Genomic DNA, 26,831 nt, shown 5'->3' on the forward strand with positions numbered 1-26,831 from the left:
TCAATCGATCTTACACCTCTCAAATGTTCATGGGTGGTGGTAGCGCCTTACCATCAGGCGACTCACCAGCTCCATTGCCGACTATGACATAAAAAAAAATACCTACCTTCTACATAAAATTTTGGCTTGAAATGTTGATGTTTCATGTCGTAAAAACGATTACCCACCTTTTCACACAAAATAGACATCCATTCAGGATAATTTTTCTGCTTCTATTTCTAGCCCGTACATTTACCTATTAGCTAGTCATGAAAGAAGCATATTAGAAGTATAATGTAATACGAGATATATTATTTTTAACGCGCTTTATAAGCTTCGCCTTTATGTTTGCACGTTTATATATTTTACCCCCTTAGACTTGATTTGATCCACTTGATCCACTTTAAAACAGATAGATTTAATTCAAACTACATGCCCTTATCATGGTTCGATTACCATGAAATAATTTAATAGGTTTATCTTATTAACCTGATAAGACTCACCAGGATATAGAAATGTCCTTACGTATACTCTTTATAAGAGTAAATAAGGCAATTTAATTGATTCTGTCATTAAAGCGGGTTTTTTAAGTTTTTCAAACTATAGTTATTATTCGGTTAATTCTATGATATTTCCAAAATAATAATATAAGCAGAAAGTTTCCTGTTTCGTTAAAATTCTTTTAAATCGACAATGGAGGCTGTCAATTTGTGGCGTATTTCGTTCTTAAAAAGTTCATTATCCTGTAAATCCCGACCCAAGAATAATATGTATTGCGATAAGACATGCTTCACACAACAATAAACTGGTTTTAGTACAAAAAGCTCCACAACCGCGCTTCGGACTTCATACAAAAAGCAAAAGAATTTAAAATAACTCTTCGAATACACGTGTTGTAAAGCTTATTGTTTTCGTTTTACTTTATGGCTTTTTGTTTTAACTCATATCTTTTCTTTTCTAGTAACGGATAATGAATGGGATTTATCATTATTTTATAAATATTTTTTGATGTCCATGGCAATAAAGTTTAGTACTTAGTATTTTGTATTAGCAAAAAAATAATGATCATTGTTTTCGCTATTCACACTATTGTCTTGATATGTATGTAGGGCAAGGTGTTACGTTGGTGGAAAATAATTTTCTAATTGACAACAATGGCCTATCTAACAAGTGATATCAAGCAATAGGTGCAAGCTTGGAAAGAATATCATACACGCAAATTGCTTGGAGTTTTTGTAACTTTTTATTTCTTATATTATTTCGTTTGGCCCGACCTAGCTAGATCTCTTGCCTGGTTGCTAATATTATATGATGTGCCAGTTCTTATAGTAGCGTAAGGCACAACGATTACTCAATCATTTAATTTCTGAGCACGTACGTGTGCGTGTTGATGGTGTCTTGATTCATGGACAAATTCGATGTCTACGGACTTCGACTTTGACTGACACGGATTATGTCGCGTTAAAGATAACTAAAGGCATATCCTCCTTCTATTTAGCACCTACTTCCTATGCAGTTAAATTCCGTAATTATGTGAGCCTTTTAAGAAAGGCAACAATATTCACAATACTATTCTATGTTAAATCAAATATATCAGGAGCTCGAAGTAGAATGTTGGTTCTTTAAATAATTTTGTATCAATTGTTTTTTTTTATTGATTTTTGGTTTTGCCGACAATAATAAAACTGTTTTTTTTTTCAATTACTAGCTATCTGCCCGCGGCTATGCCCGCGTAGTCGCAGGAAACTTAGACCCGGGGTTTTTCTCGCATGTTCCCGTTCCCGTGGGATTTCCGGGATAAAAACTATCCTATGTCCGTCTCCTGGGTCCAAGCTACCTCTGCACAAATTTTCATCCAAATTGGTTAATCCGTTCTTCAGTTATAAATAGTGTAACTAACACCATTTTCTTTTATATATATAGATTACCTTTTATTTACCTTCATATTGTAAGTGCCTACCTAATTAGCTATAGTTTTATTATCCTGTAATTAAAGAACGCGCATTTTTTTCAGATCTCACATGTATTAGTACTATGTGCAATGGCAGCTGTCTGCGTAGCTGAAACACAGAGGCCTCAAGTATCAGACACCGCTCTCGAAGATGCTCTCAATGACAAACGGTTTATCCAAAGACAACTTAAATGTGCCCTTGGAGAAGCACCCTGTGATCCCATTGGCAAGAGACTTAAAAGTAAGTATAACGTATTATAATATGGTGTCTGTGGAATAACTTAATTTTTATTTTTCATGTGTTCTCATATATGCTTTTGCAGAATTCAATAAATAGTGTTAATAGGGACTTAGACAAATTTGAGAGTCATACTTTAGATTTGAAATGGACAAATCTGAAAATCACAATTTTTTTTTGACATTATATTATAGCAGGTTTAGAACAAGTATTTCTGGGCAAATAAATAATTGCTTTTTAATTTAACTTTGATGAACCTGCAAATAAACTGAGTAATTTAGCTAGCGTAAGCTAAACTATGATATGATAGTTAATCTCAATATCTCAATTCTTACTAATGTTATAAATGCGTAAGTGTACTTGTTTGTTTGTATGTACTTATAGATAATAATTATATGAGAATAACGGATGCAAGATACCACACCTGTATGTCTGTAGGTACGCTTCTTTTTCTTTCGTCGTAACTGAGCCATTATATTATAGTGTAACTGTTATGTCTGGACATAGCTGTCTGCATACATTAATTTCCTTCGACCATGCAGACGAAGCTGCGGGCAACAGATAGTAAGCTATTAAACGTCATGAAATCTGCTTTTAATTTTTTACTACTCATTATAAACAAAATGTCTGTAAAATTTCATCTTTATATCACGTCTAGTAGTTTTAAAAACTTCGTAAGGATCATATTTGTCGTTAATTTTTATATTCATTTTTATAGCATTGGCGCCATTAGTGCTTCGAGGAGCTTGTCCCCAATGTACACCGCAAGAAACAAAACAAATTCAACGCACTCTGTCGTACGTGCAACGGAACTTCCCTCAGCAATGGGCTAAAATAGTACGCCAATACTCTGGATAATTAATGTAAAATATACGTAGAATTTAGGCTTATAAGGCACACATCAATTTATATTTTCCTTCAATTGTATTTATTTACCAGTTTTAGTTAAACACGTTTTTTTAATTTTTTGGAAATGTAAGAATAGGATAGAATATTACACGTGAATGTTGAGTAGTTAAATGTCTTTTTTTTTTTAATATAGCCTGTGTTTTATTAAAATCTACATGGTATGTAATATGTATATCATAATTGCCATAAAGGAAAAAAAAAATATCATAATGTCAATTTTATAAAAATTATAAGTATATAGTAAATACTACTTATTACTTATAATGCCTTTTCACATAAAACAAAACAAACTATGTATTAACAAAGTGCAGGTGTGTACTTATATTTAATTAAATAATATTAAATAGATACTCTATTTTTATTTATATTTAGTTTAATAACATAGAAAAATTACTTTAATGAATCATTGTACACAAATCGCGAAATTATATTTGAATCGTATACTTTTATTTAATATTAAAATGAAAAAGATAAACCCATATAGTAAATTAAACTTCAATTTGATTTTTGTGAACAAAATGTTTTTCGAATTATGATGTAGATAATATTTATGTACATATGTCTAAAATTTAATACCTTCATAAAATAAACAAGTTTTTTTATTAAATCTTAAAAGTATGTTTTTTTTAATGGAACTTATTCACTACGTCATAGCGAGCCAGGATTCCCTACCTTAAAATTCCGTGATACAAAAAAAATAAGTTGAAATGGGTACATTAAAGATAGCTAGTCTATACTAGATTCTAGAGAAAGTTGCGTATATACAAGATTGTTTCAGTTGCTGCAGAGTGCAGGCATACTGTACATTACTTTACTTTATTATTTTAAGTTTCTAAGTAGATATCGCGCCACGAAAGAAGACCACTACTCAGGTATGAACTAGGTATATTTGACAGGTCGGCCATATTGTAGAAAAAGGTCACGAGTTGCCCCCTGCCACTTTGAATTGAACTCTATAGAAAAAACAAGGGCCCTGTTGAAACAAAGGAATACAATGAAGTACAGAAAAAACGTGTGTAGAAATTTACAATTCATACTTCTCGCAACATTACCATCTGGACTAAATAACTGAAAGAAAAAGCTTAATACTCGTACATTGCTAAGGGTCATTTTGTAAATTTATAAATAATAAAAAAAACACACACAACATAGATAATCTTCTGCTAGCTTCAATGGCTAACTAGTTGAATAATTAAATAAATGAACGCTTATGTTACTTGCATATTAAAGATCGCGATATTAAGGACTTGTCATTCTTAATTTGTTGTTACCAAAATACTTTATATCGATGTGTAGAAATGAAATGTCTATCGACAACTGTCCTATTAAATGAGTAATCTAACATTTTTACATTATGATTTTTAAATTCTATGAAATTGAACATTATTTTCGTTTCTAAAAATGTAAAAAAAATACATTGAGTTTCGTAAGGATTTGAACTCGCGTCTTGCTGAATGACACTCCGCGCTTCGTCCACTGAGATACAATAAATGGGCTTGTGAAATTGGATTGTGAATATAATTATGATCGTCTATATTTTTGATACTCTTGCGTAAAATGAATGACATTCATGGTTAACACAAACAATGAAGCGGTATTTTCTAATCTATTTTCCCTAACACTGAGGGCATTTGAACAGAATAATGCTGCCAACATTGAACATTATTTTAGGCGCCGATATCGTGGCGTCTACGAGACTCTTTCCGTAGCTCGCTTTGTATAAATACAATATAAAATAAATATAAAAGGCTGTTACATGTGATAACAGAAAATTCGTATTAAAATTTAAAATTCAATTTTTCGCCAAACATTGCTAATGAAATAAGTCAAGTATAAGTGTTTGAAAAATCTTGTTTCAAGTAGCTAAATGCAATAACATTTTTCTAATTAGGCTTCTGAATGATTCAGTCAGTCAGAAACTATCCTAAGAGGCTTAAGATGTAATTTATATAAATGGTATGTATAGTCTTTGGTTATTGTTTAACTTAAACTCAAACTCAAACTCAATTTGAAAAATTTTCTTAAACCTTTTCTGTTTTTATGTCATGATCAGCAAAGCAACCGGTGGGTCACCTAAGTGAGGTAAGCGATACCACCACATGAAAATTTGGAGAGGGCTTACTCATCTGCAAATGGATTGCAAAGAAAAAGAGATAATGAAAAGATAAAGGAAAAAGGAGGGAGGGGGGATAAAAGGAAGGTAACAGAGGATACGGGTTTCCCCATTCAAAATACGAAACACAGCATTTGCATACTACATTTTGACGACGATCATATGTGAGGGTGTGGTAGCTACTTCGGTAGAAGAGATTCAAATCGTGTTCGACTTCTACGTATTTCATTCTTTTGATAAGATTTTTTTTTGCTAAATAATTTAGCTCAATTTTTATGTATATATTGTTTACTTTTATTTTAGTTATTCCAAATTACGTTTTATATTATTACAAAAAAAAAGTAAAAGCAATAATTTATATTATTAAGTCTAGCAAGCGTAACCGGAGAAAACAACAGTGATGAGTGAGTTATAATTTCACAATGTTGGTATATGCTGACGCTGTCCTCATAACTACTTCCGGTTCTAAATTGAGCTTCTGTTTTTATAAATTTTCATTTAATCTCACGAATTTATAAAATATTTAATTTATATTATATGCGATAAATATCTTACTATTTTTTCCTGTGACTGAGATGTGTTTTAAATTTAGTAAGAACTTCTGATCAGGGGTACCACACGAAGTTACTCATGTAATATTATCGTACGCAGTCGGTGAATTTATTTACAAGTATTATTTTGCAACTTGTATTATAATTGTTAAACCAAATCTTTTGCTCGAATAATTATATCGTTGCATTTATAATTCAATATTAAGACGTTATCACATTGTGTTGATCTATTGAAATATTACCTAAAATGACAGCTACTCTCTACTTGATGGAACTGTGAACAAAATATGGTCGTGCGTGTCGCTTAAATCCTAAAAGAAAAGATGAGTGAACAGACTGAAGTAAATTATCTTGACGGCGATGTAGTATGGGTGAAACTTGGCTCTTGCTGGTGGCCAGGTGAAGTGGTAGGACATGAGAAGCTGCCTCCAGATGTCCTACCATCGTTTCGAAAACCACCTATAGCTATCGTTAAATTCTTTCAAGAAGATTCATAGTAAGTGGCTATAATCATCAAATGTGTAAACATACAGTCCAAAATGTACACATTAACTTTCTAGTCCTAGCCATTATTTGTCACAGTGGCATTAGTTCTCACAAAAATAAACATATATTTAAAAATTTACTTTTCTCATATTTTAAGTTATCATTGTTCTTATTTGTTATTATTTAGCAGTTCGTATACTGAATTTATGTACATGTTGATAAAATTATTACATAGCTCTAATAGTACCTTCCTTTTTCAGTGAATATGTCAAGAATCCAAATTCTATTTATAAATACGATTGTAGTCGCAAGGATGAATTCATTCAAAAAGGACTCTGTAAGTTAAACCTTATTAAATTATTTATTTATCTTTGTTCTGCTAATTGATAAAAGTTTACTTTTGTGTTGTTTAATTTATAGACCTCTAAAAACCTTTATGTTTAAAGTATATCATATAAAAAAGATGATAAAGCAAACAGCACTATGAATGGTATTTTTTTTACATTTCATCTTTTAAAATCATGCAAAAATATTAATAAATAACCATTAGTACATCCCATACTGGTTTAATTTGTTATGGTACTAAACAAACAATATTTCTTTACAAAAAGGATAAAAATCAGTTGAGGACAGTTAAAATATTGTAGAGTTAATATATGTAACACCAATGAAACTTTCTAAGAATTGGATAGTATTTTGGCGATTTACGATTGGTTTATGAAAAAGTGTTGGGTATTCATAAAGGCTCCATAATCCAACTATCAATCTATTTTGTAAACATTACCATTTAAGTAATACTAGTAAAGGGGGTGTGGAGATTGAGGTCAAAATTGCATAAAATTATTTTCTTACCTGGCTGATACAAATTTCACAAAACACAATCAAATCAAATCAACCGTTAACCTGCTCATGATCATTAAAAAAAATTTTAAGTAGGAAAACACAAGTAATGAGTGTAACAATAATGAGAGTTTGATATTTCATTTTCAAATAGAATTAAAAAAAATTATTTGAATTCATTGTACTTTACAGATTTGTATAGAACAAAACATGGACTTATGGAAAAATTTCCTGAAGATGTCATCCGAGCAGAGACAGCTGTGGGTGGTGATATTGAAATCCTCACCAGAGATGAATTTCAAGAAACAAAGAAAGAAAGTTATGCGGGCTTATTTGGGGATCCAAATAAGAAAACACCAGCCTCAAATAAGAAGGGTAAGATTTTAGGTAAATAATTAGTTTTGTCTATATTTAGTTGTGTCTATAGTATCTATTTATCGAAAGAAATCATTAAAATATCATACTATAACTAATGGAACTGGAACATCAATAAAAATTGTTGCACAAAGCGAAAAAAGTATTAAATTTTAGAGCACATTTTTGCTTTGATTACATTAGTCAGCTAGTATAGTATATAAATATTCATATATTTAAATATGAAAATATGTATTTATTTTGGTAGCTGTTACACTAGCTTGCCCTGGAAAATTTTAACAGTTTTTATCAAAGCTGAGACAAATCCAACAAAACTATATAATTTAAATCTGTTCAGCATTCTTGAGTACGAAGTCTACCTAACATAATTTCTAGTTCTTCTGTTTATTTATTTTTGTTTTTGTAGGTAAAAATGGAAAAGGAAAGTCTGGCGACATTTTAAAATTTTCAACTCCAATAAGAAAGGTATGTAGAATTGTTAATCATCTAACTTGATCTTAGCCATATATGTATGTATTTCATTAAAAATCTTTGCTTTCCTTATTTCAGGTAAAAGAAAAGTCTAATTACAAAGTACATATTTTACTACAAGGCTCTAAAACTCCCAGTCAGCCTGAAGAAACAACTCCATCCACAAGCAGAGCTGGCTCAGAACCAAGTGAAGAAAAATCGCAAGAAACTAATGACCAGGAATCTACAAAATCAGCACCAATTGTACATATACCTACAGCATCAAGCACTGGGATATATGCATGTCATGCATGTCCATTTACTACAACAAGGTTAAATGTATTAATTTTACATAATAAAACACATAGTTCTACTTTTACGCCATACACACCATCACCTATGAAGAAAAAATTGACACCAAAAGCACAAAAATCTTCTTCAAAAGCAACACAAAAAATCCAAAAACCTCGCAAGCCAAGACAAGAGAAAAGTGAAAAATCATTTAGGAAAAACCAAGCTCAAAAACGTGAAGCGGAAACTGAGGCATTGCCTGAAGTAAAGAAAATAAAAACCGATGAGGAAATAAAGAGCAGTTTGTTAGCTGATTGGGATGATGGGGATGAAGATTCAAATGGGGAATCTTCTACCATAGCAATGGCAGCATCTCCAGATGTCCCTATAGCTGCTGGTTCGCCAGCAGTCCCAACTCCGGCTGAATTACCTAGTGTCCAGGTACCTAGTGAAATTGCTCCTCTTCCAGAAAAAAAAGAAGAAAAACCAGAAGCTTCAAATGACGCAAAATATGAATTTTGTGAGGATGAGGATTGGCCTGTAGAAGCAGATGTAGGTAGAAAAATACCACGTATTAAAAAACCTTCAATACGTAAAGAGGAAACAAAGAGCCTTAGTATTGATGAAGACGATATGGCACGAGAAGTAGCCGAACTACTAAATAAAACTACTGTACCAGAATTGCCCTCAGTTCCAGAACCTCTGAAAGTCGAGGAAAATTTTCCTGAGCCTTCCATTGTAAAATCTCCTGATAAAAAAAGTGAAACTTCATCTGAAGGAAGTAAATCACCTGAAAAAAAAGTGTCATCTGATCTACAACCGTCAAAAACTATTTTTAAAACAAAAACGTTTTTTCGGAGTCGACACTCTAGGAGTCAAGATGCAATAGGGAAATATGTTGCAGAACAATTAAACGCAGCAGAGAGACATGATATTGCGGATTCTGAAATAAATGGTTCTGACATTACTCTATCACCAGAGCCTAGAATATCATCACCAATTGAACATGTGAAAGTTGCTCGACTTGCTCCAAAGATTCAACTTAAGAAAATGAATGCAGAGGCTGCTCAATGGCGAGAAAGAGAAAAGTATCAAATACAAGAAGAAATTAAAAAAACTTATTCGAGATCAGACAACTTTTGTATTGAGTCAAAACCCTCAACCAAAACTAATACTGTGTCAGTTGAAATTGAAAATAATGTGTCAAAGTGTAATCAGGAAGCCAATAAAAGTGATTTAAAACCTTTAGATAAAATTGATAATGATCTTACTGAAATTGAAAATGATAGTGATAATATTGAAACAAACATGAAAAATAATGTTATCAAGGAATCAGGAAATAGCATAAAGACCCTTCAAACTTCGAAACCCTTGGATTTTATTTTACCAGAACAGTGTACCAATCCACCCAAGACTAAACTTTTGGAAGAAAATAAATCACTTGAACCATATATGAGCGAGTCTACTGCCTCCGCTGTTGATGCTTTACTAAGTGTTTCAAGAGAAGCGGATAGGGTCACTAAAGTAATAAGCGTAGATCCGCCTGAAGACTTATTTGAAGATGATATTAAGGACACTATAAATGGATCTAATATTAATGGATGTGATGATAAAATAAAAGAAATTAAAAGTTATGTTGTAGAAAAATCTAATCAAGAATCTGAAATTATTGAAAATGTAATAAGTGAGACTTCATCTCCAACTGAGAAAAATATGCATACAAGTCAGGTTCCCAATAAAGAAAAAGAAAAAGAACCAGAAACTACTTCCAGTGAGGAAGACTCCTTAAAAGATAAAATGCTTATTAATTCCATAAAAACGAACAGTGACAAAAACAGCGACAAAACAGAAACTACAAAAAAAGAAAATGTAATAGAAATAGTTCCAAATAATATTCCATCTGAATCTGATCTACAAATTGCAGAAGCATTGATTAATTTACCTTCTACTACCATTCAGAATAAAGCATCAGTGGAATGTCAAGATAACATAACTTTAATTACGCCAACTAAAAATGAAGAAGTAAAGGAAACAATTGAAAATCCTCAAAATAATTCATTTAGTGTTTCCGACACCAAGCAGCATGAAAATGACAGTTCTCAACACGAAAGTGTGTCCATAATAAAAACGCCGATCTTGACAAATAATATAAGATTTGAAAGTGAGGAAGAAAAAAGTGAAAATTTAAATGCTGCCCAATCATTAGTTCAAATGTCCGAATCCATAGATCATAAAATTAACATATCAGATATGAATACTAGCAAACAAAATGATATCAGTACTGTACTTTATTGTAACAAGGCTCAAGACATCACTTCTTTTGAAAATACAGCTGAGACTGCATTAGGAAAATCTTTGGATATGAAAAGTGAGACAATCAATGGTAACACAATAAAAGTAGACAGTACACCTAGATTACTAAAAATTTTGGAAGATCCTTGTTCTTCCAATGTGTCAGCCCCTAATAATACGACTGTCAACAAGAAATTAATTGTTTCAAATAAAGAAAAGTTATTAAATATTGATGTTGCTAAATCGGCATTAAAGCCAAAACCACAATCCACTAAACAAAAAATTATAATTAGGCGTACTACACCTAATAAAACTCTATTGAATAATGTATCTGAAGTAACTACACCAGATAAAATAATTTTATCACGCACAAATAAATCATCTGAAGATGGTTCATCTGTACAAAGTTATACAATCCAAACAACGCCAGATATTCAAACAGATAATAACACAATCATTATCCAGCAAAAAATTCGAAAAATTCCAAAACCAAATATTCAAAAGATAAAACCACAAATCACGCCAACTCCTCCTGTTCTTGATAGTAAAACCGTTAAGGATATGTCAAAATCGAACGAGTCCGTGTTTGATATTAATTCAATGCCAATTGTTTTGTCCGACGATATATTGACACCAGAAAGTATAGAAAAAATGCCATTCGTAATGTCAGATGGAAATCTTATTACAACTTCAAGCAATACTAAAACTCCAAAAGGTAAAAAACTTATAACTCACACTGAAAAAATTACGGTTACTTCGTCTTCTAATAAACAAGAAATAAAACCGCACGTGCATCATCCTTCACATGATGCTAATAAAGGAACAACGCCTAATATACTCTCCAAGTCATCTAAATTAAGAGGATCCCCTAAACCCATGTTAGTAATAGACAAAACAACTGGTAAACAACAGATTATTATGGCAAAATCGGAAACACCTATAAAGGAAGTAAAACAAACCCCCACAATAATACAAACACTTCCACAAACTACTAATAAGGGAGAAAAGTTTATAATTTTACCATCGGCTACATCCCCTCGACCTGGCAGAACACAAAAAATTGTTATTGATCCTCAAACTGGGAAAGCACATGTTGTAGTTGGAAAAGGACCAGAAACAAATACTAATGTAGCGGATAATAAACCAGTTTCAGCAAAATTGTTACCATCTGCTTCAGATGCTACTACTCCTGGAAACACAGTAATGATTATTACTAATGCACAAGGTACACAGTCAAGAATAGTCCTGACTCCTGAACATGAAAAAATTCTGTTTCCTAATAAACAGCAAGCAAGTGCGTCACAACTTAAAACAATAACACAACGTACCTCAACAACTGCCTCTATTCAACAAAAAAATATAACTACAGTTGCCTCTGTCAAAACGCCCTCTAGAATAGTGTCAAAACAAAAAAGTGCCATCATAACTTCAAAAGGGCAACTCATAGTGGGGGGTAGGTTAGCAACAACTTCCCAAAACATAGCACCATTACCAGAAATAAGACCAGCACCAAAACGAGTTTCCACTGAACCCAAGAAAATTGTTCAAGCTATCCAAAAAAACTCTTCAGAGCCGTTAATATTTTTGCAAAAGTCGGGTGCCGTTATGCAACTCACTGCTGCTCAGTTTGAACATTTACAGCGAACAGGACAAATAATACAAAAAGTTCCTGTTCAGTCTCAAGAAAATAAAGTAATCGTACAGAAAACAATAACAATATCCCCAACAGACACACTTGTACCAATACAAAAACAAAGGGTAAGAAAAAATCTGGCTGATTCTCCAACGCCTATGAAAAAATTAAAACATGAAATTGCAATAGCTCCTGCCCCAGCACCAACTTCGCTTATGCCCGCATTGACACCAATATGTTCTACAAATATATCATCCAGTTCAAATTATAATAACCCAAAATCATCTTCTCTAGCCTCAGCCTCAAATTATTCTAATGTAGAAAATTTTGAAGAATTACTTCCTACGACGGCGATAGCTCGTTCAAATGAGACTCTTGTTGCTCAAACTGAGCAAAGTACACAACCTTCGGCACCACTCTCTGATGGCCAACTGCTGGCAGTGCCGGGGGAGCATTTTGGAGGACCACAAGGCTCGTTTTATCTTTGTGTTGAAGATAATGGTACATTTACTCCAATAGATAATCGACCATTAGTATTAGAAAATAATCAACTTGTTCCAATGGCAGAACCAATTTCTGCCCTTGCTCCTCAGCCGGAACGCAGGGATATTTTAGAGGCTGCGCTGGCTAACAGTGATGTTTTTCATGCTGAAAGCACACAAAGTGACGCACCCGATTTTCGAGACCTGAATGCAAATGTATCTGTTCATTGTAGAGTGTCAGAAACTAGTACAACCTTAAATCAACCAATAATGACTCCAGTCGAAGTACCCACAAAAGTAGACATGGAACCAAACATACCATCAAGCTTAGATGATGGATTAGCAGTTATTGGTGTCACTCCTCAAACAGTGCCTACATCACTGGAGTTACCGATAACAGTCACAGATCCACGAATAGCCCCTAAGACCACTGACCCTTTAAGTAACAGTAACTATAGAACTTCATTATTGCCTTCACCTAGTACAGAGATGACATTTGTGGTCACGGAAGAAACAGATTTACCGGCTGTTGGCCCCATATCTATGCCTTTATTGACAGAGGAAGAATCGGTGGGAAAATCAATGCCAATATTGACTGATGAGATTACAGAGAGAACAATATCATCCGTAGAATCTGCTGCAGGCTCACCCTCGTCTATTGACGTTCGAGAATCTGAAACAGAGGACGGAAGTCAGTGGCCCAGAAGAATGCTAACTCCTGGTTCTGATATATCTGAAGCCTCCGTGGAGATTCCGCTCCAACCAGCAATACAACTTTCTGTTAGTGATCTATCACATAATAATAGTTAATTAATTTTTTGTGTTTAATCATATGCGAGAGAGACATTTGTTTTATATTCAAGGTTTTAGCATTGCTAAAAGTAATGGATCACGTGTTGTATGAATATTATACTAAGATTTTTAACACGTTAATGAAGAATGCAATGTGCAATAGGCTAAGTTTTTATATAATTTAATATCATGAGAGCCTATGGTGTATAATTTGAGTCAGTTGAACTGTTGTGTAGTAGAATACACATAATATCATAAGGATTTCATTGAATATAAATGTATCACAATGTGAGGACTAAAGTGAACTATATTATATAATGTATTGCATAAGAATTAAAATAATGTGCGTGTTCCAAACGTGCACAAATGTAAATATATCACAGGGGATGACTGATGTTCTATTGATTGTATTCATCTCTGTGTACTTTTATTTTATTAGTTTAATGCATTATGCATATAAAGTTTAATTTAAGATTATTATTGTAAAATAAAATTTATAATTATAACATTGTTGGATCATATGTGTAATATATGAAAATTAGGTATATTGTAATATTTTTTATAACGTCATGCATCTTCTGCTAGGTAACATTGTGTACAATTTCTGCAGATTTTGTACGTTTAATTGTGCTATAATTACTAAGGTCGATACGTACACAAATATGTTAATAATATTTAATATATTTCGGTATAGAACAATAACCCATAGAGGTTAGTGCTTAAATAAGACGTGGTCAAACAAAGTCGCAACTAAATGGAATATTCATTGGATTATAATTGTGTAGCACTTATATTAAGTACAATATTTGTAAAAGTAACTGAACATAATTTCGAAAGCACATTTGTTTGTGTGAACTATGTCTGGATGTAGAACTACGACAATGAAGTCTAACAAAAACTTCTTTGTAGTTTAAGGATTTAATAAATAAACTTCATTCAATGTATAGTTTTATTTATATACTTATTTCCTAATGACATTATGAAATACTCATTGATGATTAGTTGATTCTTTTAAATTAGTTTAATGTGTTCAGAATATACGAATTTACAAATTTGTGTTCTAACGAGTTCTAATTTTTTCTCTATGATTTTAACTAAGCTATATCTACATACTACGGTAACAATTTTTAATTTATAAATTCGTTTTAATTCATGTGCAAGTAACAACAGAAATGTTCGGTTTATGACTTAACCTATAATACTTTCATTAAAATGTATAACAATGGCAAAATTAACTTGGTAAAGCGTTACAACGCAATTATAACATTATTTTAAACGCTAGTTATTGCTATCATTCTGTTTAGTTCATAAATTAAAGAACGGTGTTAAATAGTAAAAAAAATATTGTACAAATATTATGAACAAGCTATCTACATCGATACTTAACATGTTTTTATCACAACACAGCAGGACTTACGAAAACGTACATAAAATTTGTATTGACAAAATAATTTAAAATTACTGTATTTTTATTTACATACAAATACTTCAATCATTAAATATGAGGTAATTCTGTTTTGGATAAGCACATTTCATTATAGTCCAAAGTATGCAAAACCCTCTAAGTTTTCAGTTTCCAAATTGTTCAAGATAATTTAATACTAGATAAATAGTTGGTTTCCTAATATTTGATTTTTATATTTTTCAAATTCGCGTCGTTATTGTAAGGCCTGCCGCGTGGTGTTAGGCAGGAAGAGGCACATCAGACCGCCGCTGGCGAGCAGCACGGCTACAATGAAGGTCGGGGCGGGACAGTACGTGTCCAGCAATGTGGCGATGACTACGTTGCCGATAATACCACCGAGACGGGCTGCCACCATGGATACTGCAACGCCGGTAGCACTATAGGAAAAAACGTTTATTTAATGTTAATAATTTTTAAAGTTAAATAGATTTCTGAAGAACACGGAGAATAAGTTAATATGCTCACTTTTCAAATTCGTCGGGAGATAATATTATGAACATAAGTGGAGCGTTGACTTTTTGCTACTGGTTGGAATTTTTGGATTTCTATTGTTCTATTGATTTGCGATAAAAAGAGTTAGGGTAAGAATTGAGGAACTCCATCATTTTCGGAACTTCGGTTCGGTCCTTAAAAAGTAGTCTGGTGAACGCCTGTACGAATGAAGGTGTTTCTGACACTAGTGTTGTTATCCATGTTTGCATTGGAATAAAAATCTTTTGATTAAATTTATTGGGTTAAACACGCAAATAATAAGTACAAGTTAACTCAGTAAACCTACCGTAAGTTCGTAGGGAAGACTTCAGTAATTAAACAGTCAAGGGAAGCGTTGCCGCAAGATATGACTGAACTGAATATAGCGCTGACTATGAGGTTGTTGGTTTTGTTGTATACGAAGTACATTGCAGCTGAGCACAGACCCGCTGAGAATGTTGCGAACACTGAAATAAAAGTCGGAAGTTGAATCTAACATTGGTTTAGATAAATAAAGTAAGTTTAGATAAGAACTTAGCAGATTCGCTGAAGATGCTAAATGTTTATGATTTTTGTATAAAATTACATTCAATTATATTCTTACTCTGCTTTTGTGATGAAAACATATTGACTGGGCACTAAACCTACCTAAGAAGAATTTTCTGCCAAGTCTATCCATGCCGAGCACCGCGAATATATTGGATGGTATCGCAGCGGCCACAGTGATGAGAGATTCACTGAAAACATCAGAGTTGATGTGGGAATCGCAGTTAGCCTCCGCTGAGTGTGTGCCGAACTTCGTGACGTATGCCGTAACTTGGCAAATATCGGCCTCGGCATTGTCGTGCGTGCGCGACCACTCATCAAAACGGTTGAACATCTCGGGGAACCACATCATCAGTCCGTAGTATCTGTAATTGTGAGATAATTAATAATGTGAATTATATTACATTGCATTACTTTACTTGTAAAATCAATACCAGTTATGCACAACATTTAAATAGGTGTATAGGTAATGCATATATAGAATTATGTGTAATTTAAATTGAAAAATAAGTTGTTAGGGTTCCGTGCCCAGTTACATAGTTTACTAAGGAAAAAAATAAGGGTTGACGTATTTTTTTGCAACGATTGCCACGGTTTTAAATCAAATGCTCTTAGGCTTATTTGTATATGTAACTCGCGTCGCGACTTCAACTCTTTTGGTTTATATTTGAATTTCTATTTTTCTGAAAGTTGAAATAATTGATTGATCTTGACAAATCTACTTTGCAGACTGGACTCAATAATAAACCATAAGAAGTAAGATAAGTTGAGCTCTAAAATATATGTTGATATTAGGGGAGTGGATTGTACACTAAGCCAATAAAACTCAAAAAGCTTACCCAATATGGAATGTAAAATTAATCGTGATAGAGATCGTTGTAAACTTCAGAATAGGCGGTACGAATAATTGCTTGCTGTGTTCAACGATATCACTAAGCATTCTTCTCAACTTCGATTTTGGTTCCTTATTAGCTTCAATTTGCTTTTCGTGTTTTGGATGCAGCGGTTCGTCTACAAGCAGTTGCTTCACTGGGTACTCCTCTTTACTCCGTCCCGTGTTCATCATATAGATACCTCTGAATACTTCTAATGCGTCCTCATGGCGTCCGGTGGATATCAAAAACTTTGGTGATTCAGGTAACAGGAATAAGAGCGCTGCTACCAAGAACGATGGTAGTGACATCACCAATAAAAAGATACGCCACGAATTGTAGATGAAGGCTCCTTTTTGAATTCCGATCTCTGTTATAAGAAATTGAAAATTTTATAACGTTTATGCATGGGGAAATTTACAGCTTAAGCATTAAGTACTCTATAAAATAATATTTTATTATGTAGTTACAAATACGTAGGTAAGTATTATTTATAATATAGACATTTGAAAGTAAAATAGTGCAGTGTGCATGTTTGGCTCATTTTACCGCAGACATGGATTTTACTGAGTGCATGAATAAAACCGTCTATAGACTTACCACTAGGGATAATAACCCACGCCAAGCCTGCAACAAACAAATTTCCCAGTGTCCAGAAAGCGGCCATAAAGCTCAACATTGCACCGCGCTTTTTCTTTGGCTGAAACTCTGCAAAGTAGGACCAGATGACAGGTCCTGATCCTCCCAGTCTGAGAAACAAAAACAAAGTTAAATAGATACTTGGTGTGTCAGAAATATTTATCTTGTATTTTATAAAAAATAAAGAATTGCCTTCTTATATATTTACAACTTAATGTCGTTTAAAAAAATTACGAGCGTTGTTTTATTAGTTCTTAAAAAATTGCTTAATTGCTAAAGCAATTGCAACTAAAGTTGCATACTAGTTTATTTAAGAGGAATACGATTTTTAATCAAACCTTAATTATAAATACAAAGTAGCGATGCAAAAACGACATAAAATTGCAAGGTTTAAAAGAATCGCATTAGGCGATGACTTTCAGGGGAAATACCGGTTAAGAAAAAGATGGAACTTACGCTGCACCATTGATGAATCTGAAAAGCATGAACAGTTCATAGTTCTGGCTGAAGGAAGACGCTACGATCGCCAGAGCATTGATGATAGAAATAGCGATTAGCACACGCTTGCGGCCCAGCGAGTCGGCCACGGAACCCCACGCGTACGCGCCAACCATCATGCCGATGAAAATTATGCTGTTCAGCCATCCCTATACATAACGTGATATTATTATTTTTATATAAATAAATTAACCAAAGGTAACTATGACTCATTTTAAATAATTGCCATAGGTATCACATTTTAATATATTATATTATGTAATGTGTTTCATTGTAGATAATATAATAGTACTACGGTATCTTTATCTAGCTTTAAGGTGAAGAGTTCTTGAAAATTGCAAAAACAATAATATTTTCTTTTGTGCAGTGTATCTCTTAGGCCGTTAATAAATTTTCAAGTCCTTTTTGCATACAGTGATGAAACTCGAAGCAAAATTCAACCTACTTTAATTAGTAAATAGTCTACCATAACTGGCAGATTGATTTGTATAATGCTCAGTTTTTTTGTTCGTCACAGTACCTATTCGATTTTTTTAAGTAATTAGGTACCCACTGACTACGCAGGAATGGTTTTATTTGTGAGTGAACGCGGGGAAATGCTAATAGCCTCAGATTACTAACTGCTATACAGCAATATCTGATTTTTTATGAAATTTACTTTAAATCAATGTAAATGAGAAGTTATAGGTATAAATTGTTTATTGATTACAGATGCAGCTTTTTTTTCAGGCAATCTATCACTTATCCAATGCATATAAATAAAATCACCAAAGCAGCAACTAATCTGCAGAATGTAGCAGAAAGATCTTGTACTATAATATTAGGTGCAGGTGTAGGTAACATCTTTAATAATATGGAATGCTGCGACAAATAATTTCAGGACGCAAGTAAATTCCACAAATAATCTTATTCATATTCAATTGTTTTTAGTATCATTACATTTAACTAAGCTGGACGAGTATTACTATCAGCCATCAGGGTATTAGCTCATATTGTACAAAAAAAAGGTTTGTGTTACTTAAACATATTGCAAACAACTATCAACAACACACTTTATCACAAATAAACCGTCCAACAGTTTCCATAAAACTGAAAAAAAAACGATTGAAAAAAATGAGACTTGAAATTATTTAACACCAACTTTAACACACGTGTGAAATTATTCATGTGTAACATGATTTCATATATTTGCGGAATCGGGCGGTGATTGAGTCTACAATAACAATGTTTAAGCACATTAAGTGGTTTTATTATTCTATGTATTTTTCCCAGATAGCACATGCTTCAAACGTCTTTATATTCGGACGTTTTTTGCACGTGAACATCTTAATTATAACTTTTTATATTACACTATTGAGATATTAAACGTGGTAATTGGGTATATCAGGTAGTTAGTAATTATACAAACATTTTTCAGTTTTTTTTTTGTATCCTTCTAATACTATTTCCTCACCCCGGCTCGATCCGGGTACATTTATGTTTCAATAAATTATTTAATTGCTTACAAGTTATTATCGCAATCTAAGCAAAAACACTAATCCAACTTACCAATAATCAATAAAATATGTTAAGTTATTGTTGAGTTATAACTAGCATAACTTTATTTTATGTATATATACACTGAGGTAATTGCTTACTTCGTGGAATACATCTCGTCAAATAATTTAGCGAAAAACATATTAGTTACCTCTGTTAAACTTTTCAAGATCTGTCCAATGACATTCTTCGTCTCAATTCAATTACACGCGAATACATATTTAAACCCTCCAGTTACATGTATGGATATTGGATAGCCACACCATATTTTTTAAATGTTATGTAGCCCTAACCTAATGTTGAACCTAATATTTGTCTATCACCGAATTAAGTTAACACTATACATGTTTATGAAAATAATTGACAGAGAAATATCTCTACATAGTAAGAAATAAGTTTATAAAATATATTACTAGCTAACTCGGATCTACCTAGATATGCACACAAAATTTAATGACAATCGGTCCAGCTGTTTCGGAGGTATAACATTGTGACACAAAACGTTTGTATAAATAGGGATTAAATTTGGAATTATTCTTGTGTGAATTTATAATACGTACTTTCGTTTCCGTTGTGAGGTCTAAGTCGCACTGTGCAGAAGGGAGGATGAAGGACATGGAGATGACGTCCATCTCTTCAGAAGTGCTGACGAGGCCGCAAACGGCCAGCAGCAAGTAGTGGAAGCGGCCATATCCTATAAATAGGAAGAATTGAATTTATGAAAATAAGTATAAAAATAAAATATATAACTTTCATATTTATTACCATACTTAGTTAAATATTTTAAGTGTAAAATGTACCTGTAGACAGCCTTAATTTTTTGGAGCTGTTCGGATTAAAAGCACTTGGATGAATTACTTCTAATATCTGTGTACCTAATTTTCTCCAAATACCTTCAAACATTTTTGTATGATACAGTAACAACTATTTCAAAAGAAGAAATATGAAACATTCTAACTGAAATAAGAGCTTTATACTCTTGTACCAAGGTACTTTGTTAAAAGATCGCAACAGATTAATACGTTCATAATAGCATCACGCCACTGTATCCTGTGGGTATGTAAACAAATCACACTCGTGTCAACGTTCTTCTGAGAAGCAATCTCTGTTTACAACGGGGACTTCATGCCTATGGAATGCAACGCGAGCACACCTCATTCATAAATCGAAGCATTACGATACGTTTCCTTTCTTCGAGTTACTCCTCTATTTACTAACAGAACTTGTCTCTCATTACACGTAACACGTTTATCATGAGAACGTAGAAATATAACTTACCAAAGGTTAGCTGACAAAGCATTTATACGTTGTATGAGTCATGTCTGAATGATAAGAGTTACTCACGAGTTAGTTCAATAGCCTTTTCGAAGTCAGCCTTTTCGGTATTGGCCCCCTTTTCTGGATCGAACTTGACTGGTGACTTCAGCGAAGTGACGACGCCTGTAAATTTAGCAGTAGATTATAACTGTTGCACATGGTCAATAATAAAATAACATTTTAATATTTTTTCTCCGAAGTCGGAACTTACCAAGCTCGGCGGTTTTCGAACCTGGTCCGTTTAATTGGTGGTCACTTTTTACATCACAATCTACAAATAAAAAGATACCAATTTAGAGGTTTAATGCTACAAATTCATAAATTAACAAGGTTTTGAAAGAAATTATATAAATTAATTTCGGTTCAAGGATAGTGTTACCCAAATAATGATAGTGTCTATGCTGGAAAACTTACTGTGAGGTTTCTTGGGCCCAGGGTCAGTTTCTACCATCCTATGCGTGCGGACAGCGATGTATGTCGGCGGAGCGCGGACTTGCACTTAATTACTGGCTTGGAGTTCGGTTCCAATGGCGCCCGGCTCGTCTGTTGGCGAATGGGAATAAATAAGAAAATGGATGGAATGAAAATTAGGTAGTTCATCAAAAGCTGCAAAGCTAACTACATAACATTTAAATACTGTATTTTATTTAATTTGAAATTTAAAAAATGTGCCTTCACGTACCTACATCAAAAGTACAAAAAAAGAAAACATTGTCATAAAATGTTCCATTGGCAAATGCATAAAAGTGCGCTTCTGTATGTTGATCCCAAAAAATTATATTAAACCTTCAAGGTTAAGAGGAGATGAACTTTAGAAGACACTAAAGATAGTTGCAGACAGAATCAAAAAAGTTTCACGTTTGATATCCGGAAAATGTTTTGAAGCGTTTTAATGTATCTACGTCAAAAGATACTTGTGCTTCAAATATTGCTCGTAAAAACTGAGAGTCTATTTTTGGTGTAAAACACAACAATATTATCTTACATTCCATTGGTTCTGAAATATTGTATAAATAATAATAACACCTAGGTTTATTATTATTTTTTAAAATTCCTACAGCCAATGATAAGAAATGAATAGAGGTTAAAAAAGATTGTTATGACGTAGACAGTTTTTAAAGTAAACTTTCTTTTACTTTTTGAAGTTGGTTTAAATAAAAGTAATAATAATATTTAGTATATTCTGTTGCTACGATTATATATAGCCTTTTTGTGTTTTTATTCAGAACAGCAGCATTGTTTGGAGAAAAATAGTCTTTTTTGAATTTGTATACGAGAAATTAATCATCCTTTATATAGTATTGGCTCAGTACAAAAACAAATTGCGAAATTATGGTAAATGCGTTTGCTTTACAAATTCATTGTGACATTTTACATGGAAATATATCTACAGAAAAATTGAATATTTAAGAATAAAAAACTTGTTAAATATCTTGTAAATTCATTGTCTGCATGTAATTATGCGCAATAGAATGAGAATAATTTTCATAGCTCCAGTAAATAGGAAGGAGGAATATATATTACCCACTTAATACATACTTATATTATAAACGCGAAAGTTGCTAGAATGTATCCGGATGTTTGTTACTATTTCACGCTAAAACTACTGAACGGATTTTGATTATATTTGGCACTTGATAGTGATGTAACGTATGTACCAAAATAACAGATAAGCTAAAGAAATGCTTGTTGTGAAACCGCGCGTCGCAGGTATCAACTCTTTTGTAAACTTTTGGGTAGGAAAAATCCGTTTGCGAGGTAATTTATAACATTGCATTTCACTATTATTTGATGGGTATGAATATTCTGGTTGAGTGATAAAAATTCTTTGATATCAAACAAGTCATCCCATTCAATTACTAAGTAGTTTATCATGCATCATCATAACACCGACCATAACGTGTGAATCATTCTTGTAATGAAATTTTTACTATGTTCTTCCCTATAGAGTAGCCAGTGATTGCAGGAAGCGATTGCATTGAGGCAGATTTGTTCGTCGGACAACGATCTATTCTAATGTACTTGCTAGTGCTAGCCTGTACATAACAAACTACGCACTACAGATAATTTTCAGATGATACTGGGTTACTATAACTCGAGGTTACTTGAAAGAAAATTATTGCATTTATTGATCGAAATAATATGTCTAATAAAGTGTGAAAATATTATTGTTTTGCATTACCAACTAACCATAAATATTTGTTCGTTTTTATTTTCACCTAGTCTATATATATTTCAAAGGTGACTGACTGACTGACTGACATAGTGATCTATCAACGCATAGCCCAAACCACTGGACGGATTGGGCTGAAATTTGGCGTACAGGTAGATGTTATGATGTAGGCATCCACTAAGAAAGGATTTTGATAAATTCTGCCCCCCAAGGGTTTAAAATTGAGAATGAAAATTTATTAAGCCCGCGGTAACGCTTAGTAACAAATAAAATGTTAAAATAATATTGCTGTGTCTTCTGTCTGTTTAATACCACAATCACCATGCGAAACATCAGGATGTAAAATCAATAATAAACTGTGATTGCCGCAGGTAGTGTTGACTGAAGTTATATGAATTGTATATATATGAAAATGTGTCGTGTGATTTCATTTTTATGTAATATGATATTGTGACTATTTTTTCTTTATTTTCTAACGTGATATAATTATGTCACGCATGCCTCACTATCTGAATCTCTGACCCACCCATTTAAAATGGGATCCTCTTTTACCGCTTACGTTTCTATATTTATTCTAAATAGATAGATACTTATGTATTATTATTTAATAAAATATCATTTCAATGTTGGAACATACGGAACACTTAAAAATATCTTAAATAATGAAGCATCATTCAACTTTTTTAGATTTATATTTAGATAGAATAATTAAATTATTAACGGACCTAAGTATTTGTTAATTATAGTTGAAATAAGATTTAAGTTTTGCTTTATATTCTATATAAAAACGGTGTTATAATAGACGCATCATTAAATAAGATTAGATTCGCGATATTGAAACAATGTAGATTGCAATTAACTAAAATGCCTTCGTAATAATGTTTTTTTAATGACCTTGCGTATTTGAGATCGGCATAAAATTATATTATTTACGACATTTACTTACATTTTTATTTTTTGGCACAAATAGGTATTTCCTAACTCTTTTACATCTGAAATGTAGAAAAAGAGCAGATACTTGCTAAGCATATTGGAATTAAAAAAAAAATAATATCATACAACATTTTTAAACTATATAATGTATGGTGCGGCCTTAAAAATTGCTTCATGGACCTTGGCTAAATTGGCATGACATTGGCCACATGCGACATTTTTACAAGTTTTTATTAAATTTATTTTATTCATATGTGGCTTCTGGTCATTCCGGTCAAATTTGAACCTATTTTCCGATAACAACCTTGATATTGTATTAATTTTGATGACAAAAATTAAGCGAGTTTGGAATCATGAATTTTCTTGGACGGATTTCCTATAAGTAGGCTCTCGGTACTGAGATAAAAGAGTCATTATATTTTATTCATATACGTACATTGTAGTCTACTACTAGTAGGTAGCTACCTACAAAGCTACATAATTATTTTGCATTTGAAAACACTTAACCCGCCTTTAATTAGATGTGCAACGAAAAACTCAATAAGTTTTTAGTGTTAATAGACAAAAAATAATGCAATGAAAATGTGAGCGATACAAATTGTAAAATTGCGTGATGCTTTGACCAAACATCGAAGATTTTTTGACGTTGTTTTTTTCCTTAAAATCTATTCTCTCATCTGTATGTATGTATCATTTTATATAGTTAAATATACGAAGTCGTTTTTTCATTTGTATGTTTCATTATTATAAATACTATAACGCTAAGGTTATAAAGGCATGTTTGGAGACAGTACATTTTAAATATTGAATTTAAACATCTTGAAAATCATTAGTTTGCGTTTGAAAAAGAATGATGAGTGGTGCGTGTACATATGAGAATGACATGACAAAAGTATGAGTTACCTACTAATGTTACCACATAATTATTTTTTAGTCACTATTTGATATCTACACGCTAGAATTATTTTTACACGAAAAGTATTTGATTTAGTTTGCTGTCTAATATGAAGTGTAAATATAAAGATACGACCTTCAGATTAGTCATACTGCGTCAAATCTTTGAGCATGTTTTGATTTTAACCGTGTTTATAATTCCTTTGCATTTGTATCGTCATATTTTGACTAAAGTATCAATAAACCTTTGACAAGATCGGTTTTAAACGTTTTCTACCTTCGTAAGGGATACCGTATTTACCTGTTCGTATTAGTTTTCGGAAAATCAGGTTTACCCAAAAACGTGATCGAAATAAGGATAAAATAAATACAAATATCACGTTTTTACATCTCAATCCGATCTCTATATAAATGAGTAACACTATAACGAGTCAGAGACAAAGTGAGCAGCGCGATATCATTGCAGCCGAAATGAACTACACAATACACTTCTTGAGATTTTAATACTAACCCGATGAACATAACATTCATCAAAACCAACCCAGTATTAAACATATAACAACAAATAATAAATGAAATTAACGATATACCGCCGAGATTTTAGAAGTCATGGATGTGCCTTATATCATAAAAACTACTTTAAGCAAGAAAGTATTTATTACTGGCGATCTTAATTAGGATTATAAGATAAACTCATCAAATTATTGGATCATTATCGATCCTTGAAAAGAGAACAAAGTTTGAATTGAATCTGTCCGTTTAAACAGGGTCAGAATCGAGTCTAAAGGAATCGATTACATATATATAAGTGAAGCTAAAAAAAGTTACAGAGAGAGTAGGTAAATAAGTAATATTTTTATTATTACACACATATTAGTTAACGAGTTTAATTATGTGGTTTGCTTACTAAATATTTGAAACTAATTGTGTGGGACTGTTCAAACGGTAAGATCATTATTTTTAAATTGTCATATATGTTACAAGAAAACAGTAATTAGTAAATACTATGTACAAATCATTGAGCTAATAAACAAAGCCACTGGTTAGCGTATTCGGCAGCCGAATGTCTTCTATACTTATAACTGGCTTTGCCCTACGGTTATTCCTGTCATAAATGTAAACATATTACACATAAAGAGAACAAGTTACATAACAGTATCACATTCTTGTTACATATTCTATATATAATAAGAACAAACAAAACAATAAAATAATGCATGTATATAAATAGTTAAATTACCTATTTAATATTCGTGGCGAATTCAAGAGCAATTTATTTATATTTATATTATTTCTATTGTAGTGAATAAATTAGCCATAACAATGATTCGTCCTCTCTATAACGAGAGGAAAATTTATATTTAAAAAGAAAAATGTCTAAAGGCGTGACACAATTATGTTTATTTATTTACTTTTATCAAACCACTATTAGATATGAAAAAACAATTGATATAAATATTGAGGAATTCAAGGATGGAGGTTACAATAATGGCATGTGGCGTTACATTTATTTATCGTTTTCCTAACAATGAGTTCATACATAATTGACACATTTGGAGGCTCTTTAATGGATTTTATGAGTGTTCTTTTTTGTTTAAATTGTTACAGTGACTGTTGATTTCTTTAGGAATTTCTCGTTTCACATATACTAAGGTAGTTTACTTAACACTTAAATGGTAAATAGTGGTTTTAAATTATGCTGGGAAACGTATTATGTATACGGTAATGATTAATTAACTTTAAGTTATGTTGAATGTACTTGTATATGTATTATGTTATCTGTGGTTGAATGTTAAGTTTTTAAATTTATATTTTTAAGTTTAAATTAAAGTTTTTTTTTATATACAACAATGAGGTACAAGATAAAAATGCGTTCTTTTTCCTTTTATAAGTAGAACTTAAAAAGGCGTTATAAATAAAATGGAAACACATCTCAACGCTTAAATTATTATAGCGATATAAAATTATTTCATTGGATGTGAAATTAGATATATTTGCTCAAATCATTAAATCAATAAATAATATGGGATGTAGATATCTACAATTATATTAATTTCGAATTAGTTTTTTTTAATCAAAAACATTACCTATTATATATATATTCG

General features: G+C 32.2%; 3 protein-coding genes across 7 annotated transcripts in view; 2 read left to right on the top strand and 1 right to left on the bottom strand.

The window, feature by feature from the left end:
* Positions 1–3,182, top strand: part of LOC119839572 (ejaculatory bulb-specific protein 3-like) — a 6,989-nt gene extending 3,807 nt beyond the window's left edge. The window contains exons 2-3 of the mRNA XM_038365925.1: positions 1,994–2,171; positions 2,887–3,182. Of these exons, the coding sequence (XP_038221853.1) occupies positions 1,994–2,171; positions 2,887–3,026 (318 nt within the window). The 3' untranslated portion in view covers positions 3,027–3,182. The remainder of the gene's footprint in view (positions 1–1,993; positions 2,172–2,886) is intronic.
* Positions 3,183–5,620: 2,438 nt separating this feature from the next.
* Positions 5,621–14,322, top strand: LOC119839748. 2 transcript variants are annotated; one of them, XM_038366182.1, is made up of 5 exons: positions 5,621–6,237; positions 6,488–6,564; positions 7,260–7,454; positions 7,849–7,907; positions 7,992–14,322. In XM_038366182.1, the coding sequence occupies exons 1-5, from the start codon at positions 6,065–6,067 to the stop codon at positions 13,398–13,400; spliced, it is 5,913 nt and encodes a 1,970-aa protein (XP_038222110.1). In that variant the 5' UTR covers positions 5,621–6,064; the 3' UTR covers positions 13,401–14,322. The 2 variants fall into 2 exon arrangements, with proteins under 2 accessions (XP_038222110.1, XP_038222111.1); XM_038366183.1 differs by having other exon boundaries at positions 7,260–7,442.
* A 31-nt stretch (positions 14,323–14,353) lies between these two features.
* The window catches only part of LOC119839749 (synaptic vesicle glycoprotein 2C-like), a 75,701-nt gene continuing 63,223 nt past the window's right edge, over positions 14,354–26,831 (bottom strand). For all 4 annotated transcript variants that reach the window (XM_038366184.1, XM_038366188.1, XM_038366187.1 and 1 more), the window contains exons 2-11: positions 21,141–21,269; positions 20,938–20,997; positions 20,754–20,849; positions 19,970–20,103; positions 17,832–18,022; positions 17,337–17,485; positions 16,704–17,106; positions 15,967–16,229; positions 15,626–15,785; positions 14,354–15,224 (exon numbers count right to left, since the gene is read on the bottom strand). In XM_038366184.1, the coding sequence (XP_038222112.1) occupies positions 15,041–15,224; positions 15,626–15,785; positions 15,967–16,229; positions 16,704–17,106; positions 17,337–17,485; positions 17,832–18,022; positions 19,970–20,103; positions 20,754–20,849; positions 20,938–20,997; positions 21,141–21,177 (1,677 nt within the window). In that variant the 5' untranslated portion in view covers positions 21,178–21,269 and the 3' untranslated portion in view covers positions 14,354–15,040. The remainder of the gene's footprint in view (positions 15,225–15,625; positions 15,786–15,966; positions 16,230–16,703; positions 17,107–17,336; positions 17,486–17,831; positions 18,023–19,969; positions 20,104–20,753; positions 20,850–20,937; positions 20,998–21,140; positions 21,270–26,831) is intronic.

The sequence above is a fragment of the Zerene cesonia genome, chromosome 4 (assembly GCF_012273895.1).
Source record: "Zerene cesonia ecotype Mississippi chromosome 4, Zerene_cesonia_1.1, whole genome shotgun sequence".
Taxonomy (NCBI): domain Eukaryota; kingdom Metazoa; phylum Arthropoda; class Insecta; order Lepidoptera; family Pieridae; genus Zerene; species Zerene cesonia.

Excerpts from the sequence above, each read along its gene's own strand:
- LOC119839748 (XM_038366182.1), top strand. The coding sequence starts at position 6,065 with ATGAGTGAACAGACTGAAGTAAATTATCTTGACGGCGATGTAGTATGG. Across the intron at positions 6,238-6,487 it reads TTCTTTCAAGAAGATTCATA|TGAATATGTCAAGAATCCAA; the intron begins GTAAGTGGCTAT and ends TTCCTTTTTCAG. Across the intron at positions 7,455-7,848 it reads TAAGAAGGGTAAGATTTTAG|GTAAAAATGGAAAAGGAAAG; the intron begins GTAAATAATTAG and ends TTGTTTTTGTAG.